The sequence below is a fragment of the Ailuropoda melanoleuca genome, chromosome 8, assembly GCF_002007445.2.
Source record: "Ailuropoda melanoleuca isolate Jingjing chromosome 8, ASM200744v2, whole genome shotgun sequence".
NCBI classification, from domain to species: domain Eukaryota; kingdom Metazoa; phylum Chordata; class Mammalia; order Carnivora; family Ursidae; genus Ailuropoda; species Ailuropoda melanoleuca.
In genome coordinates, this window is record NC_048225.1 from 64,688,168 (window position 1) to 64,706,360 (window position 18,193).

Sequence of the window (18,193 nt, forward strand, 5' to 3'; positions counted from 1 at the left end):
TGCTCGCGCACCCTCCTTCTCTAAAAATAAGCAAAATCTTAAAAAAAAAAAAAAGAAAGAAAGAAAGAAAGTGGGGATCCAAGGGCAGTGGGACACGTGATCTAGAGCAGACACTCCCTAGGGCAAAAGCATCAGGACCTGGGCTGCACAGGAATAAAGTACGAGGTGCCCTCAAAATTCACCTTTTCTTCTCTTGCTCCTCCTTCTCTATTTTGTGGGATGCAACATACGTTGAAAAGAGATGGCAGCACCTAGTCAGGAGCTGGACAAACTCCACCATGGCGTCCTCCTTAGACATGCTTCCCAGGGCCGCCCACTCTCTCCTGGAAGGAATAGCAAGAAAGGTCATTACCTCTTCTTCCTCAGAGAGTAGGAACGTGATTAACCTAAACGAGAATAATCCTCAACGACAACTAAAACACAGAATGATTCTACCACAAGGAAAATGCTCAAAACTCAAGTTTCAACAAGTATGTGTTATCGATGTACTAAGTTAGACGTGCGAGTACAGTCCACACTTACTGCTGTAAACTACAGCTCAGCTGCACTGCTGGTAATTTCCATACGAGCAAAAGGGTATCACAGTCCGACCTTCCTTCTATCACATTTTAGTCTGAAATGAATACAGCTCTCAGGGCACTGTTTTCTGTCACAACGGTGTGTGTCTACATAAGGAAATCAATGACTTATATTTTAAGTGGCTGCTCGAATGTTACTTAGGAAGAATCAAATGAAACTGTACTTGTCTTATGTTCATCATCAGATGAGTAAATTTCTTCCACATTATTTATCCATAAACACCTCCAAGTCAAAAACAGATACACATCTGAAGACTCCAGAAGCTACAAGTAAAAATGGCTATTTCAGTCTTCCTCTAAGCTAAGGGACCAGCTGTTTGCCTCTTAACCGATTCGTCTTGCGCTCTTCTCAACACTACTCTCACTAAGGTCATTATACAACAAAACACAGTTACCTCCTGTCATTCCCCAACACATCAAAGAATCCAACCTCAGGACAAGTGTCTGGATTATATGGGCCCATAAGAACCTGCTTATGCAGTGCCACAAGCTTCAGTTTTTCCTCGTAAGTTGGATGAAAGGCTTTGCCATCTTTTTCTGTAAGATAAAGAAACATGAAAACAATCAGAATTGGCAAAAAACGTATTTTCAGTGCTCTACGCTGAAGGTCCGCCACTGCCTGGGATAGATACAGATCTGACAGTGACATCTGTACTTCAAATACTAAATATTAATAGTCGGAGCCTAAGAGAGAAACCCTTTATGCAGAGATTCAGCACTCATCCTTACGTTCCAACTTCTACAGAGAAACCATCCGTCAAGCTAACAGACACACACACTGTTCTGCTGGACATCTTCTACACATATCAAAAATTGTGTAACAATCGTTTTTTAAAAGTTTAAAAAATAATTTTGTATCAGTCACTTTTAACATGATCACGCATAAGAGGTTACGCAAGTACCTTGAAAGGCTACAGTCAAACGCATCGGTCCCACTGAGGCGGTGCAATGTGCTGAAGGGGCTCTGAAATGAGAGGTAAATCTCTCAGACCTTTCCTAGCCGTGAGACCCCCGAACCTCTCTGTTCACTAAGGAAGTAAGGAGTCCGTCCACCTCTCCTTCACAAGTCATGGGATAGTATCGATTATAGCTATCAGATCCTTCTCCCTCCTTCATATCGTGGTTGGCTCAGGCAAGTTTCCAACAGGCAATGAAGAGTGGAGCCAATTCTGACCGGTAAAGACTGCACTACCACCACCATTTAAAGCCATATGAAAGTGGGTGCTGGTACAATGGGAAATCCTTAGGGGATGGTTCTGCTTCTCTGATAAATGGCAGCATTAATTACTGACTGGCTCTAATAAAAGAGACTACCACTTAAAACAAAAAAGGAAGTAGTATATGCTGCCTACACATTTTATCCACGCACAAAGTCATCACCAAAACAAAATCACTGATAAGACTGTGGGTTAAAGGTTATGAACAGGAAACTTAGAGGAGAAAAAAACTAAAGTTGCTAACAAGCATCCCAAGATCCTCGACCTCACTAGTCAGGCTGCAAATACAAGTGCAAACGGTTCCATCAGCTACCAGAGCCTCTGCCGTCAGAGGGGTCAAAGAGTCAGGTAACATCAAGAGTTGGTAAGAATGGGACAAAGAGGTACCCACTCTCCTATACTGACGTTGGAAGTATATGCTGCCAGTTTGCTTGGAAGGCAATTTAGCAATTTATTTCAAAACTAAAAATATACATGCCCCATGACCCACTCATTCCAATTCTTGTGATCCACCCATGATACTGTCCCAAATACACAGACGTAGGGGATACAGCTGTTTCCTTGTTACCATAAACAACCACAAAGCTCCTCAATAAAGAAACTAATAAGTGACATGATCTACTCAGACTGTGGTATACATGAAGCAATTATAGGAAACACTAAGTGACAAAGCAAGTTGCAGAAAACGCTACAGGGTCGCAGCACACAATCTATCCCATCCATTCAAGCACTCCCCTGACCACACACTTTAACATCTCGAAAATCAGATTCGGTTTTACAATCCAGTATTCTACACTTAAAAGAGCAGTTTCCTTTCTTAATAGCATGTAAGATAATAGTGAGTCTTAGAATTGACAAAACACAGCACGTAAACACACCCACACGCATATTCTCCAGGTCCCCTTATATGACGGTAGATGCAAATAACAAAATCCAGGAGTCACAAGACAAGGGACCAAAGGCATATCTCAGAAAACTGAAGCCTTACCTGCGACATCGGAACCTTTCCAAGGAAAAGGTGTGGAAGAACAAACTGAACTGTTCAGAGGGACTGCCTCTAGGGAAAGGCCTGCGAAAACTGGAGAATGGGGACTGAAAAGGAGCTTCCCATTTTTACATACGCTTGTTTATATGTCAAAGCTTTTCTTCTTCAAGAACTTATTCAATACTTGGAAAAAATAAATATTAAGAAAAGACAAAAGTGTGGCACTGACCTTATTTAATAAAAATTGAAATAATTCAGCACTCTGTGGACCTCCCATGTGTCTTTGCTAGTCAGCAAACGGTATCACTAGACAACAGAACCACCCAGAGCAGTAACTTCCTCTAAAGCTTTTCCGACAGGATTATCATAGTTCCGTATTTACTAATGAAAGGGCAACTCCCACTTCAAAATCCAACTCTTGGAATGCTATTTCTATTAATGGTGGACATTACAGAAAATATTTTTATATTCATACCTTCAACTTAATACATATTTATTGAGCCCAAGTGTAAATTCACTGCCATCATGTAACTTACAAATTACTGAGGTTGAATTAAAAATTTATAACATGGCAATACAGTAAACAGCAGTATCCAGGTGCATATTTCAGGTATATATTTACTGCAAACAAAGTATAACAGTTACATGGGATAAAAAAAAATATTCTATTTTATTTGGGGGGGGGAGAGCACAAGCGGGGGGACGGGGAGAGGGAGAAGCAGACTTCCTGCTGAGTGGGGAGCCTGACACGACATGGGCCTCGGATCCCAGGACCCTGGATCATAACCTGAGCCAAAGGCAGATGCCCAACTGACTGAGCCACCCAGGCGCCCCAAGAAAAGATTAGAGTTTACTTCTGACTTAGAAGGAAACAGATCAAAAGGTAATGAAATAGACTTGTTTCAACTCAGGCTGGGCCAGTAGTTGAGNGGGCTCGATCCCATAACGCCGGGATCACGCCCTGAGCCGAAGGCAGACGCCTAACCGCTGTGCCACCCAGGCGCCCCAGTAGTTGAGTTTAATTCCATCACAGTCTATAATCAAGATAAAGCAAAATGGATTAGAGTTTACAAACCAAAATAAACCTTTTGCATTGTCTTTCATGGAAAAACCAAAAAGCTCAAAAGAGTTGCTATTTCATTCTCTTCCCAATGAAATCTCTCTGAAATACAACCTTGAAAAATTATCTTGGCAAGAAAAATGGTGTTGTACGTACCTTCTGTTGTATTATTTAAATTAAAAAAATCTAACTATTCAACAATAACACAACACTTAAATTACAGTAATCCAGGGAACAGAATATACAGCTATTAAAAAGGCAATTATAAGGGCTACACAGCATTTCAGAGAACAGGTTTATGATGTATTAACTAAAGTAAGTAGAATGAAAAATTATATATGATGTTTAGAATTATATAAAAATGCCTACAACATGGCCAAAGACCCACAGAGAATGTAGAAAGACGAAATTTCATGAATTGGGTGAGCGATTATACATACTATAGAGCTTCCTTTTAAAAAATTATAGTTAATGGGGCACCTGGATGGCTCAGTCAGTTAAGTGATTCCTGATTTTGGCCCAGGTCATCATCTCAGGGTTGTAGGATCGAGCCCTGCATCCGCTTGTGCTGGGCATGGAGCCTGCTTAGATTCTCTCTCTCCCTCTCCCCCACCCACAACCCCACTCTCTGTCTCTCTCCCTCTCTGCCCCCCCACTCTCTTCCAATCAATCAAAATTACAGTTAAGATTTTTCCAAAACTAGCTACTTAGAACCCTATTGTTAAAACGTATTAAACAATAGTGGCTACTTTGGGCTACCATTAATCAAAAAGCCTTCCTTTAATTTTGAAGATGTGCCTAACCATCCTTAAGCATCTACCTTTATTTCATACAAATTAACCACCAAAAGTTTTCTGGTACTAGTTATGTCACAGGTAATTATTAAAACAGCCCGAGGGCACCTGGCTGGCCTAGTAGGTAGAGCATGTGACTCTTGATCTCGAGGCGTGAGTTCAAGCACCATGTTAGGTGCGGAGATTACTTAAAAAAATAAAAAGAAAAAGAAGAAAAAGAAAAAGGAAAGAAAGAAAAAAGAAACCTAGCCCAGAACAATGTTCTACTCACTTTCACCAACTTGTGATGATTTGAAGAACAGTTCCAACTTCTGATCTATTAGTTGAAACATAATTAAGTTTTTTAAAGATTTTATTTATTCATTTATTTGAGAGAGAGGGAGAGAATCCCAAGCACACTTCCCGCTTAGCACAGAGCCTGAGGTAGGGCTCGATCCCAGGACCCTGATGAGATCATGACCAGAGCTGAACCCAACGGTCAGACACTCAACCAACTGAGCCACGCAGGCGCCCCAGGTTTTTGTTTTTTTTTTTAAAAACCAAACAGGAACTATTCTAACTACATCATTTTATCCTGAGCCTTATAAAAAGAAATTATGTGCTGGTGACTTGAGAAAGAAGGTGCAGTGAGCCTGAGAAGTAGCAGGGACAGAGCACATGCCACAAGTTCCTTGCTTTGTTCAGTCAGTATTCCTGGGATTTTGTTTCATTTTCTCCTTCAGAAAAGAAAAAAGAAAAAAGGAAAAAAAAAGCCTGAATTCTGTGAAAGTAGTTGCTTTGACCTAAGTAAATGTAAATAAAGATAAAATAAGATGGAAACTTCACTCACTGGAAGACCAAACACGTTCCTGATAAGTCACATAATACAGGAATTTTCAAACCTACACAACACACAAATTCTTAACTTGGCGCGGGGACAGGATTTCAACTAACAGGTCTAGCGCATACGAGGAAAAAACTTTTTAGCTTATGAGCACTCCACAGTTATTTTAATGGCGGGAGGGCCCATTTCTTATCAGGTAATGAATTTACTTCTTTATTTTGAACACTCAGAACACTCAGCAGTAATGATCTAGGAGCAGGGGAAGAAGGGATTGGTGCGTAAACACGGAAACTGTACTCATTAATCAGCAAGGTGTTAGTCTGACCTCCAGCCCTAAGAAGTGACTCATCAATAGGGAGGGTGAGTTTCAGGATTTCTGAATGTCATTTTAACATCTGCCCTTTTTATACCTGACGGAATTAAGAATACACCACCAATCCATAAAGGATTTTTCAAAAAGAGAAATATGTCTCTGGTTGCCTACCTGGCTCCGTCAGTACAGCATGGACTCCTGATCTCAGGGCTGTGAGATGGGGCCTCACAGTAGGTGCAGAAATTACTTAAAACTAGAATCTTTAGGGGCGCCTGGGTGGCGCAGTCATTAGGCGTCTGCCTTCGGCTCAGGGCGTGATCTCAGCGTTTCGGGATCGAGCCCCACATCGGGCCCCTCCGCTGGGAAGCCTGCTTCTTCCTCTCCCACTCCCCCTGCCTATGTTCCCTCTCTCGCTGGCTGTCTCTCTGTCACATAAATAAATAAAATCTTTAAAAAAAACAAACAAACCTAGAATCTTTAGGGGTGCCTGGGTGGGTGTCTCAGTCAGCTGAACATCTGCCTTTGGCTCAGGTCATGATCCCAGTCCAGTCCTGCTTCGGGCTCTCAAGAGCTCAGTGGGAAGCCTGTTTCTCCCTCTCTCCCTGCTTGTGCTCTTTCTCTCTCTCACCTGTTCACTCTCTCTCAAATAAATAAATAAAATCTTAAAATAAAATAAAATCTTAAAAAAAAAAGAGGAATACGTTTTAACAGTTAGTTCTGGTCAGGCAGTCAAATCTGTTCACCACCAAGAGCCCCAGCGCTAAGCAAGCACGATGATTGGTCCACCGGTACTGCCAAAACCATGCCCAACAAATCTCACTAAAGACAAAATTAACTTTATAGGTCAATTTCTATGAGACTTAGCAAAACAGTACATCCATTCTTATGAATTATACTGGCATTTCCATAGAATCATTTACACACTTGTTAGTTTTAAGAACTGTTCCATAATCTTTTCTTAAACTCTATTACCGGATCTTCAAATTAATCATCCTTATTCAGGCTGGGGACAAAATTTATCTAAAACAAGAACAAAAACCAAAAAAACCACAACAAAACAAGAAAAGGAAACACACCAAAATGTTAATAGTAACAGTTATTTCTGAAAGACTGGATTACAGATTTTTCTTTATTCATTTTTTATTTTCCCAAATTTTCTTCAATACGCATATGTACTTTCATATTAAATACATACACACTGCGGTGCCTGGGTGGCTCAGATGGTTAAGTGTCCGCCTTCAGTTTGGATCATGATCCCACGGTCCTGGGATCGAACCCCATGCTGGGCTCCCCACTCAACGGGGAGTCTGTTTTTCCCTCTCCCTGCTACTTTCACTCTCTCTCTCTCTCTCAAATGGATAAAAATCTTTAAAAATAAATACATACATACACACACTTCTTTTCTTTTTTAACAAAATTTTTTAAAAAGTCAAGATAACTGGGTCACCTGGGTGGCTCAGTCAGTTAAGCATCTGCCTTTGGCTCAGGTCATGATCCCAGGATCCTGGGATTGAGTCCCATGTCGGGCTCCCTGCTGAGTGGGGAGTCTGCTTCTCCCTGCGCCTCTCCCCCACCCCCCACCCCCCTCCCCCGCCTGCTGGGGCTTGCACATGCACACTCTTTTTTTTCTCTCTCTGTCACAAAAATAAATAAAATCTTAAAAAAAAGTTAAGCAACTTATCTTTCAGCCTTTGGGACAGGTTAACAGATCAATTACCCTCCCCTGAGGGATATATATACACCTGTGTTTTGTATATCCCTCAGGGGAGGGTAATTGATCTGTTAACTGGTACTCCTCCCTCCCATTGTCTGGCAACCCCAAGCATGCAGATGGCTACCTCACCCCTACTTCAGCAAAGAGCTACCTCGCCCCTCCTTCAGCAGAGGTCTGCAGTTCACTAGAGAACCTGAATCAGATGCTCCAGATGGGAGGACACCAGGCTGCGAGTGAACTGCTGGACTAAACACAGAGAAACAGAAGTTTCCCTAGTAAATGGTAAACAACTCCAGTAGCCCTCCCTTCTCCTGCCTGGTTCCTGATGGCTGACAACTAAGTTCATACATCCCAGGAAGGAGACAGGAGTATTTGCAGGGGAAACTAGGCCCAAAGAAAAAACCTACAGTTACTGATTTGACAGATACTGATGTCTGAGGGTCCCCTATGAAACCTGTGCCTCTTCACCCTCCAGGAAAGGCTTCTGCTCAAGGTTACAGTGAGCTGCTCAGGGCCCTACCCTTCTATATGAAGGAATAGCCAAGTGTTACCCGACATTTGAGAAAGCTTCCAGCATGGAAAAAAAGTCTAAAAGAAAATTTTAAAGATTTTATTTACTTGACAGAGTGAGAGGGCATGTGCAAAAGCAGGAGGGGCAGAGTGAGAGAGAATCTCAAGCAGACTCCACACTAAGTGTGCAGTCCGATGCGAGGCTGGATCCCACAACCCTGAGATCCTGAAACGAACCAAAACTAAGAGTCAGACACCCAACCGAATGAGCCACCCAGGCCCCCCCAAAAGAAAATTTTAAAATAAAACACAGAACTAAATTTGCGTTTAATATCCTCAGAGACAGAAGCTGGTATGTCCATTAAGCACAGAAAGAAAGACAATTTAGAGAATAAAAACTCTTGGAAATGAAAAATGTAAAAACAAATTTTTAAAAATCTTCCATGGGTTGGAAAATAGAGTTGAGACTATCTCTTAAAAGACAGAGCAAAAAGACAAAGATGGAAAAGATAACAGAATTAGATGTTCAATCCAGGAGATCCAATACCTGATATTAACAGTATCAGAGTGTGAAGAGAGAGGAAAAAGAGGGGCAATTATCATGAAATAATACAAGAAAATTTCCCACAAATGAAGGATGCAGGTTTAGAGACTAGAAGAACTATCAAACATTGAACATAATCATTCAAAAAATTAAACAAACAGAAAGGCAATAACAGAAGTTCTTGAACACCGGAGATAAGAGAAAATTCTAAAAACTTCTAGGAAGAAAAACAGGTGACATACACAGGACCAGGAATAAGAAAGCCTACAGACACATCTTAAGAGTATGAATACTGAAAGCTAGAAAACAATGGACTAATACCTTGAAATTCTGGGAGGACCCATTTTGAACTTCTGACCTCCAGAATTGTAAGGCTGTATGTGCTGTTTTAAGCCATTAAATCTGTGATTTGTTATAGCGGTAATAGGAAACTAATGCAATACACAAAACACATTTTCCCAAGCAACTAAAAATAGAAATGGCTTCTAAATTATGTTCTTATTAAATTCATTAGTACTTAACTTTACAGTTCTAATAAGGCAGCATAATTTGATAATAGTATTATAATTACAGTTACCAACCCCAAAGCTCTGAAAGATTAAGTCCCTTCCACCTGAAATAAATATACAAAGGGTTATTAGTCTCACCCCTCAATTGCTAGAAAAAGTTTACACAAAAATCGTATTTTTCTCTTCTCTCTGGAGATAAAGGTGGAGGATGTAACAAAGTATTTCAATATCCCTTCTAGCCTTTATTTGATGAAATGAAACCATACAATCTATGAGCTGGAGAGGATATTCACCATCAGTGACTGAATTGCATACCCGAAGTTCATATCCCCTCTGCACACCTACTTGGCCTGCAATAATCTGTTACTGGACACACAGTATAAAAAAGATGTATATGAAATCATCAGTACCCTAAAGTATGAGAGAAGGAAAAGTACAGAGTTCCTGTATGCTGTGGAAGTTACCAGTTTAAACTAAGATAACTATAAAGCATTCTACGTAAGCCTCATGGTAACCACAAAGAAAAAACCTGTAGCAGATACAAAGAAGATTAAGAAAGAGGAATTGAAGCCTACCCACCTTGCAACTGCTGACTTACACCTGAGCAGGTCCAGGGGAGGGGAACTCACTGTCCCAGAGCATACTATGCCATCTCTGCATAGCTGTGAGTTTTAGTTCTTTATCCTGACTTCGCCTCTCACATTTTCATCCAGAGGGTCTATTTCTGGTCCTCAGCATTAAGTAAAACACATTTAACCGATAAGACCTCAAAAGCCACAAAATACCCATCATGTTTGCCCCGAGTTCCCTACTCTCTGGGCTGAACATCGTAGCTCCTTTCCTCGCCCCTCCCGAAGACCTGCATTTATATCCCCTCTCCGCCGAGTACATAATAGGGACTACTTATTTAACCCTCCGAGCCTCAGTTTTGTTACCAATAAAATGGAGGGACCTTCTCCATAGGGTTCTTGTGAGGGTTAGAAAAAATGTGTTTCAAAGTCCTGGTAGAGTGCCCACACCGAGCATGGAGCAGACACTGACTGCACAGCACCCATCACGGTAATAACAGCAGGGATCTGAATTCCCACATCCAGACAAGTTGCTCTCTTCTGGACCAGCTCCATTTGTCTTTAACGCTATAGGATGACGCCTCAACTAAAAGCATTATCCAGGGACTGTCTGATCTGTACAGAGGAGAGCAGGACCATCTCTCTCCTCCCTGTATTTCCACCAAACCAGCCTAAGATCAAATGTGTTTGCTTTCATGCCCTAGCACACTGCTGACTCCCAAAGAATACTTGGAGGAAAATCCATCTTTCAGAAATATTAAAATTAAAACCACATCTCCTCCATGTTGGATTGAGAAAAACCTGACTGGTATATTTTTTTTTTTTTAAAGATTTTATTTATTTGACAGAGGTAGAGACAGCCAGCCATAGAGGGAACACAAGCAGGGGGAGTGGGAGAGGAAGAAGCAGGCTCATAGCGGAGGAGCCTGATGTGGGGCTCGATCCCAGAACGCCGGGATCACGCCCTGAGCCGAAGGCAGACGCTTAACCGCTGTGCCACCCAGGCGCCCCTGACTGGTATATTCTTATATTGTAAGAAAGTGTAATACAATGCAGTTATTTCTGAGCCAATGACTATAAAACACCCTGGCCTAGCACGTACTAAGTGTTTAATAAAAGCTGACTCCTCCTCCCAATTAATTCAACACACCCCATAATAAAGTCTTGGTTATCACTCCTCTTTAACAACTTAAGCAGCCACAGAATACCAACTGCCAGGCACTCGGCTAAGAATTTACATATATAATTTCCTGTAACTCTCACAACAACCCTTGAGTTAAAGGAAGGTACGGCATTTAAGAAACTGAGTGGCAGAACTAGAAAAAGGGCCCTAGATAGTGTTGACTCCAGAGCACAACTTCCTAAATACTGAGCCAGAACAGATCTCATTTAGTGAACGGATTAAAGTACAGTAGTCCTCCCTTATCCGCGGGGGATACATTTCAAGGCCCACTGTGATGCCCGTGGATGGTACCAAACCCTATATATAGTATGCTTTTTCCCATACGTATATATCTATGATAAAGCTTAATTTATAAAATTAGGCACAGTGAGACAGTAACAACAAGAGTAATAGAACAATTATTAACAACACCCTGTAATAAAAGTTATGTGAACGTGGCCTCTCTCAAGATACCTTACTGTCCTGTCCTGTCCTGATCCTTATGATGGGTGGGGATCCTCAATGATGGATGAGATGACGTGAGGTGAAGGACGCCGGAGGTGTGACGCTGCGCCGGGCTGGTACTGACCTTCTGACGCTTGGTCAAGAGGAGGACCACCTGCTTCCTGACTGCAGCTGACCACCAGGGAGAGCGATGCCATGGATAAGGGGGAAACTACCATAAACAGTATCACCTTCCGGGTGTTGGTAACCAGAGTATGTACGCTTTGTGAAAGTCCATCATGCAATACACCTATCACCTGTGTCCTTTTCTGCATGTGTGTTAAACAAACAGAGGCTTCTGGTGAATGTTAAAATCACTTACACTAAACACACACGCATATAAATACGCACACGTATAAACATATCCTCGAATCCACTCTTCACACGAAAACTTCAGCTCAAATTTAATATGAACCAGCAAATTAAAAAATTAGATGCTTGAGAGGTATTACTATTCTTAGTGGCTACAATTTCTTTTTCTTTCTTTTTTTTGATTTGGTTTTTTTTTTAAGATTTTATTTATTTATTTGACAGAGATAGAGACAGCCAACGAGAGAGGGAACACAAGCAGGGGGAAAGGGAGAGGAAGAAGCAGGCTCATAGCAGAGAAGCCTGATGTGGGGCTGGATCCCAGAACGCCGGGATCACGCCCTGAGCCGGAGGCAGATGCTTAACCGCTGTGCCACCCAGGCGCCCCATGGTTTTTTTTTTTTTTAAGATCGCATTTATTTATTTATGTTAGGAGAGTGAGAGAGCAAGCATGCAAGCAGGGGGAGGGAGACTGAAAAACAGACTCCAAGCTGGGCACAGATCCTGATGTGGGGCTCCATCTCACAACACTGAGATCATGATCTGAGCCGGTATCAAGAGTCTGATGCTTAACCGACTGAGCCACCCAGGCGCTCCTAGTGGTTAGAACTGTCTCTTGGGTCTGTATGTCCTCCTACAGTATTATAAAGGGTAAAGACAATAAAAAAGGAAAAGATAAACTCAAAATTTATGGGGTGCCTAGGTGACTCAGTCGGTTGAGTATCTGCCTTCGGCTCCCTGCTTGTGGGGAGCCTGCTTCTCCCTCTCCTCCCCACTCGTGCTCTCTCTCTCTCTCTCAAATAAATAAAATCTTTAAAAAAAAAACCCTCAAAATTTAACAGATGGTCAATAGTAATAAACTTGAAATTATCTGAGGGCAGACCACTGAAGTCCAGGAGGCACACACTAATTATACATGTTACCAAAAAATAAATTACAGCTGTACATTTTTAAAAAACATTAATGGGGCCATCCTTATATGCTGTTGTACACGCATATGCTAAAGGTGACAAACGGAAACAGAACCATTTCGGCCTGTCCGCCTGACATCTGCGATCGGTAACACAGCTGTGTGTACTACTGAGTATAATCACCAGCACTGCTAGCGGAAACACATTAACAAGTCCAGCAAGACCCTGAGTCCAAGACTTAAGTTCCTCTAAATTCAACTACAGCTTTAATACATCATAGGCTCAAAAATGCTCCCTTCTCTGTCTCTCTCTCTCTCTTTCTCTCTCTCACACACACACACACACCCTCGATCTGTCTACTGAAAAGGCCAGAAATAATGGCCAATCCAGTAGCAATGAGCATCCACTACCATCACCCATGTTACGTCTCTTCAAATGTTGTTTCCCACTAACGGGAACCACGTCTCCTTGGACAAATGGCTGATGATTCCCGCTGAATCAGGGAATGTATAAGAATAACCTGGAATATCTCATCATACCAGATAGCAAGGAAGCTATGAAAAATTACCAGTCATGTCAAAGGAACTTACAAGCCAATCTGACAAGGCTCCCGCTTGCTAAAGATGGTACTGAGCATCGGTAAGAGCTTAAAAAAAATCAAATATGTTTAAAAGCATGAGTACAGGGGGCACCTGGATGGCACAGTGGTTAGGCATCTGCCTTCGGCTCAGGGCGTGATCCCGGCGTTATGGAATTGAGCCCCACATCAGGCTCCTCCGCTCGGAGCCTGCTTCTTCCTCTCCCACTCCCCCTGCTTGTGTTCCCTCTCTCTCGCTGACTATCTCTATCTCTGTCGAATAAATAAATAAAATCTTTAAAAATAAATAAATAAATAAAAGCATGAGTACGTAAGGGCAATAAAAAAAACTGTCACCTGTTAAGGCTGCTAGAGAAACAACTCATTATTTTGAAAACCAATAAAGGGAAAGAAGCATTTTTCCTTTCCTATTTGAATTTATACTCCACACCAAATAGTATATGAAGGAAAGTATTCCAGCGGAAGAAAATTAAGAGTACCACCATTTTTCAATCCCCAATGAATTAACACATCCATTTTCAATTTACAAGAGTTAAAAAAAAAAAATCATTACTCTAGCTAAATGCGGGCCTCCCAAAAGAGCAAATATTGTATTAGTAGCAGTGGGATTTATCATGTCAATATTTTGACGAGCACATTTACTTTAGTCCTTCAGAGCCAATTTCCTCCCCATTACGTTCAAAATTTCAAACCTGATAGCAATATCATGTAGGAATTCAGAGTAGATGGTTATCTCACACTTCACTCCTCCAGGTATCTAAAGAGACTCAATAAAGTGTGTGTAGAAAAACAATATGAATCTTTCCGTTAGCCCTTAATATTTCCAAGCAAACATATTTAAAAAGTTCCAAAATGAGGGGGCGCCTATGTGGCTCAGTCAGTTGACTGTCTGCCTTCGGCTCAGGTCATGATCTCAGGGTCCTGGAACTGAGCCTGCATCGGACTCCCTGCTCAGCCTCTCCCTCTCCCCACCACCCTCCTTCGTGCTCTCTCTCAAATAAATAAAATCTTTTTAAAAAAAAATAAAAATAAACAAATAAAAAGTTCCAAAATGTGATAAGGCAACAGGATAGTAATTCTAAATATATCCCTCAGAACACCATCAGAAAAAGCAGGGTTTCGGGGCGCCTGGGTGGCACAGCGGTTAAGCGTCTGCCTTCGGCTCAGGGCGTGATCCCGGCGTTATGGGATCCGAGCCCCACATCAGGCTCCTCTGCTATGAGCCTGCTTCTTCCTATCCCACTCCCCCTGCTTGTGTTCCCTCTCTCGCTGGCTGTCTCTATCTCTGTCGAATAAATAAACAAAATCTTTAAAAAAAAAAAGAAAAAGAAAAAAGAAAAAGCAGGGTTTCTATTCATTTGTCATCTCCTGTAGTGGGAAGACCTCTTTGGAATCAGGGTTGAGAATCAACCCTGTCTCTTACTAATAACCGAGGGACCTGGATCAAGTTCCTTTACTAAGAAACCAGAACAACTCCTCACTAGAAGGTCTGTGGAGGATTACACAGAATAATGTATGTTGCATATTACGTATTATACTATCTCAAAGCAGCACCTGACAGAGTGAACATCAGCTCAGCAACTGGGGCTAATTAATACTGTGGAATTTTAAATTAATGCAACCATCTAGCAGCTTCATGCGATGAAGAAATAAAATACTAGAGAAGGACACATTCACCCCCAAAGACTCTAAAAACCAAAACACAACTCCTCAGGTTAGCTCCATCCAAGAAGTATAAAGGCTACAATAAAGCCACCCCATACAGTCCTTACCCAAAGAGCTCAGAATACCAGCTGAAGCTTGCTAAGCTAGACTCGGGCAACTTGGCTCCGCCCCGTAAAAACCTTCAATGGTTCTTCACTGTCACTGACAAAAAGGCTATTTACAATGGCATTTAAGTCCCTCCGCGGAACTGACACCAACGTGCCTTTCCAGCTCTATCACACTGCTTCCTATTTGCCATTTCCCGACACGCGCCTCGTCCTTTCACAGCTCTTGGCCGTTCCCCGCCCGCTCCCCCGACCCTGCCTCTGAATGGCATCTGCCCCTTCCATCCTTCACACTGTATTGAGACCGTCACTGGGTCTTTAACTCCTCTCTTGGACACTAAGCTCCTTACCACTCCTTTATAGTGGTAACCTAACATAAAACTTTACTCATTAAAGGATTCAACAATGTTTGAAGTTTATTTATTTAAAGCTTATTTATTTAGGTAATTTCTACACCCATTAATGGGGCTCGAACTCACAACCCCAACATCAAGAGCCACATGCTCAGGTGCTTGGGTGGTTCAGTTGGTTAAGCATCTGCCTTCGGATCGGGTCATGATCCCAGGGTCCTGTGATTGAGTCCCGCATCAGGCTCCCTGATGGGTGGGGAGCCTGCTGCTCACCCTGCTTGTGGGCTAGCTCTCTCTCACAAATAAATAAAATCTTAAAAAAAAAGCCACATGCTCTACCAACTGAGCCAGCCTGGAGCCGCAACAATGTCTGAAGTTTGGACAGTAAGAAAGCTAACTTACATTCACCCACACTTTCATCTATTATTTTATTTTTACCTGCACGAAATTAAGAGAGTGATTAGTTGACATAATGGGTTCAATCACTGGCCTGTGACCACTGAGACAAGGATGGAATGAGAAACAGAGTTCGTGATTCGCAACCCAAGTTATTTTCAATGGATAGCCATTCTTTCAAGATTCATATTTATTCCACAGTGGAAGATAAAATTTAATGTCATTTCCAAATCTTGCTGAGATTCTGGTAAAAAACCACAAAAGAGTGATCTATTAGAAATCCTTACAAAACTGATAAAAATGCCAAGTATTGCACTGGGAAAATTTACACATTAAAACAAATGCAGCAACATTTGACTCACCCACTTTCCGTAATTCTTCTGACTGCTTTTAGATTGCCCCCCCCTTAGGCGTCTCTTATCCTAATAGCCTCATCACTGCCAACTATGTAATGATCCATGCAGAAAGGTAGCTTTAATTGCTACACTGCTATTTCTCCTTAGAAATATCTGAATACTGCTTTGAGAGCTTAACTTAGGAAGTGAATGAACCATACCTATCAATGTAGCTTTTCTCTCTAAGGTCACTGATAACTAGGCCCCCCAATTACAGGTTCCCCAAGGGCTCCTACTCAACGAACATGTTAAAATAATGTTAGCTTGAGACCAAATCTTAAATCTGAGACATCAAATTTCATCGAACCTAGCTGCTCTATAAACACACACACACACACACACACACACACACACACACACCTGGAAAACAGTTTGGAAGAGAAAAGCTAGTTGTCTAGGAGTTTACATGGTAAATAGAATCCAGGGCCTCCTGACTCCCAAAGCAATGCTAAATTTACTGCACATCACACAGTGTTTTAATCTTTCCAAGAAAATATTACCACTTTCAAATAAGACAGGCTCAGAAGATAAAATGACCTTTACTTTTTTGTTAGTATGTGGGAAAAGCTAGGATTAAAAGTGGGCCTTTTTCTATTCTTAGATACCTTTGTGCTACTATATATTTTAATCTTCCTGAACACTGGAAAAGTTAAGTTCCAAGAATAAAAATTTGAAGTAAAATGTAGTTATACAAATTGTATAGGAAACACCAGATTTCTATATAAGTGGTAATATATCACAACCACAGGAAACACAAAATCCAAGCCAGTGACCTAAGGGTCAAGTGATCCAAAACCCATTAGCCATAACCAATTCCCCAAGCTGGGCAGTGCAAACAGGACTGAACTCCCTGTCCAATGACAATGAATATTTGAAGGGTAAACTTTTTAATAAAAAATACAATGAATGTGGAATAATCAAATGTTCTGCAAAATTTATAAAAGACTATCGTAGTTTGCACAGCTATTTCGGGAGAGAACAAATAGCTTTTGCATGTATCACTACAATGAACTACACAACTTCAGTTACTGAAGTATGTACTGTACTCCAAAAGGAACTCCCTCTGGGAAAAGTGTCATAAATATGCTGTTCTGGAATGTATACGAAACCTAGCAACCACTTTTAAAGTTTCATTCTGCAGAAGATCTGCCCCTCAAGATCTGAATATCTCTAAGAATCAAACTAACGGGCTTCTCATCAGTCTTTCCCACTGAAAAGATCATGTGACTGGTATCACCACCAGTGAATCACCCAATTAAAAAAAAAAAAAAAAAACCACACACCACAATGCTGCTCTAAGACAAGAGACATTTTACAATTAATTCTGAGAGAAACAGAGAGGGTACTTTTAGGCCTTGACTGAGAATTTACTCTTGCACATTGTTTCCAAGGTACAATTTTAACCATCTAGAAGTTACTAGAACATAATGGGCATCCCTTCGAAACCTTTAGAGGTTGATTAGCCAGAGGGAACCCATTAGCTTAATACTTCCTCCTCTCTGCCACATCAAAACTGCCAGGTGAGCAAGTCCTATCCGGAGTTTACGGTTCCCCAGAATGACTGGAAAGGGAGTGAACAGAACCTATGGGAAGATTTCTTCCTGCCCGAAAAAAGGGGTAAAAATCGGTGGAGTTTGATGTGCCAAACCACAGGAAACAAGAAAAGGAAGGCGACAGTTAAAAACAAAAATAAAAACAAAACCCCTACAAAAAGTCATTCTAGAATGGGATCCTCTGAGAGAGAAAAGGCTCATTCTTCCACCCCGGCCATGGAAACCCGAGAAGCTAAATTGGGTAAAACGTCCTGGTAACCTCGGGGAGGCAGGACTCGAACTACTACACTGACGTTCCAGGCCCTTCAGGGGTGTGACCCAGTGGCCCAGCGGGTGGTGACAAACTTCAGGGACCCCCCCCCAAGGACGAGCTCCGGTCGCCGCGGCCCGGACAGGCGAGGCGGGGACTGGCCCGGTCACGCTCGGGCCACGGCCCGGGTCGGATTCGCCGGGGCGGCCGAGGCCGGGGTGGGGCCGAGCCGGCTCACCTTTGAAGAAGCGCAGCGCCAGGCCGTACAGCTCCTCCAGGCCGAAGCCCCAGCGCTGCTCCAGCCGCCGCGCCTCCTCCGCCGCGCCCCCAGCCGCCGCCTCCCCGGGCTCCGGCTGCTCCCCCGCGGCGCCCGGCCCCCG

At 42.2% G+C, this 18,193-nt stretch overlaps 1 protein-coding gene across 1 annotated transcript in view; it reads right to left on the reverse strand.

Annotated features, from left to right (window-relative positions):
• ACBD3 (acyl-CoA binding domain containing 3) overlaps nt 1–18,190 on the reverse strand; it is a gene marked incomplete at its 5' end in the record, with an annotated part of 35,063 nt that extends 16,873 nt beyond the window's left edge. The window contains 3 exons of the mRNA XM_002926704.4: nt 183–323; nt 974–1,115; nt 18,052–18,190. Coding sequence (XP_002926750.3) covers nt 183–323; nt 974–1,115; nt 18,052–18,190 — 422 coding nt within the window. The remainder of the gene's footprint in view (nt 1–182; nt 324–973; nt 1,116–18,051) is intronic.
• Between the last annotated feature and the right edge of the window lie 3 nt (nt 18,191–18,193).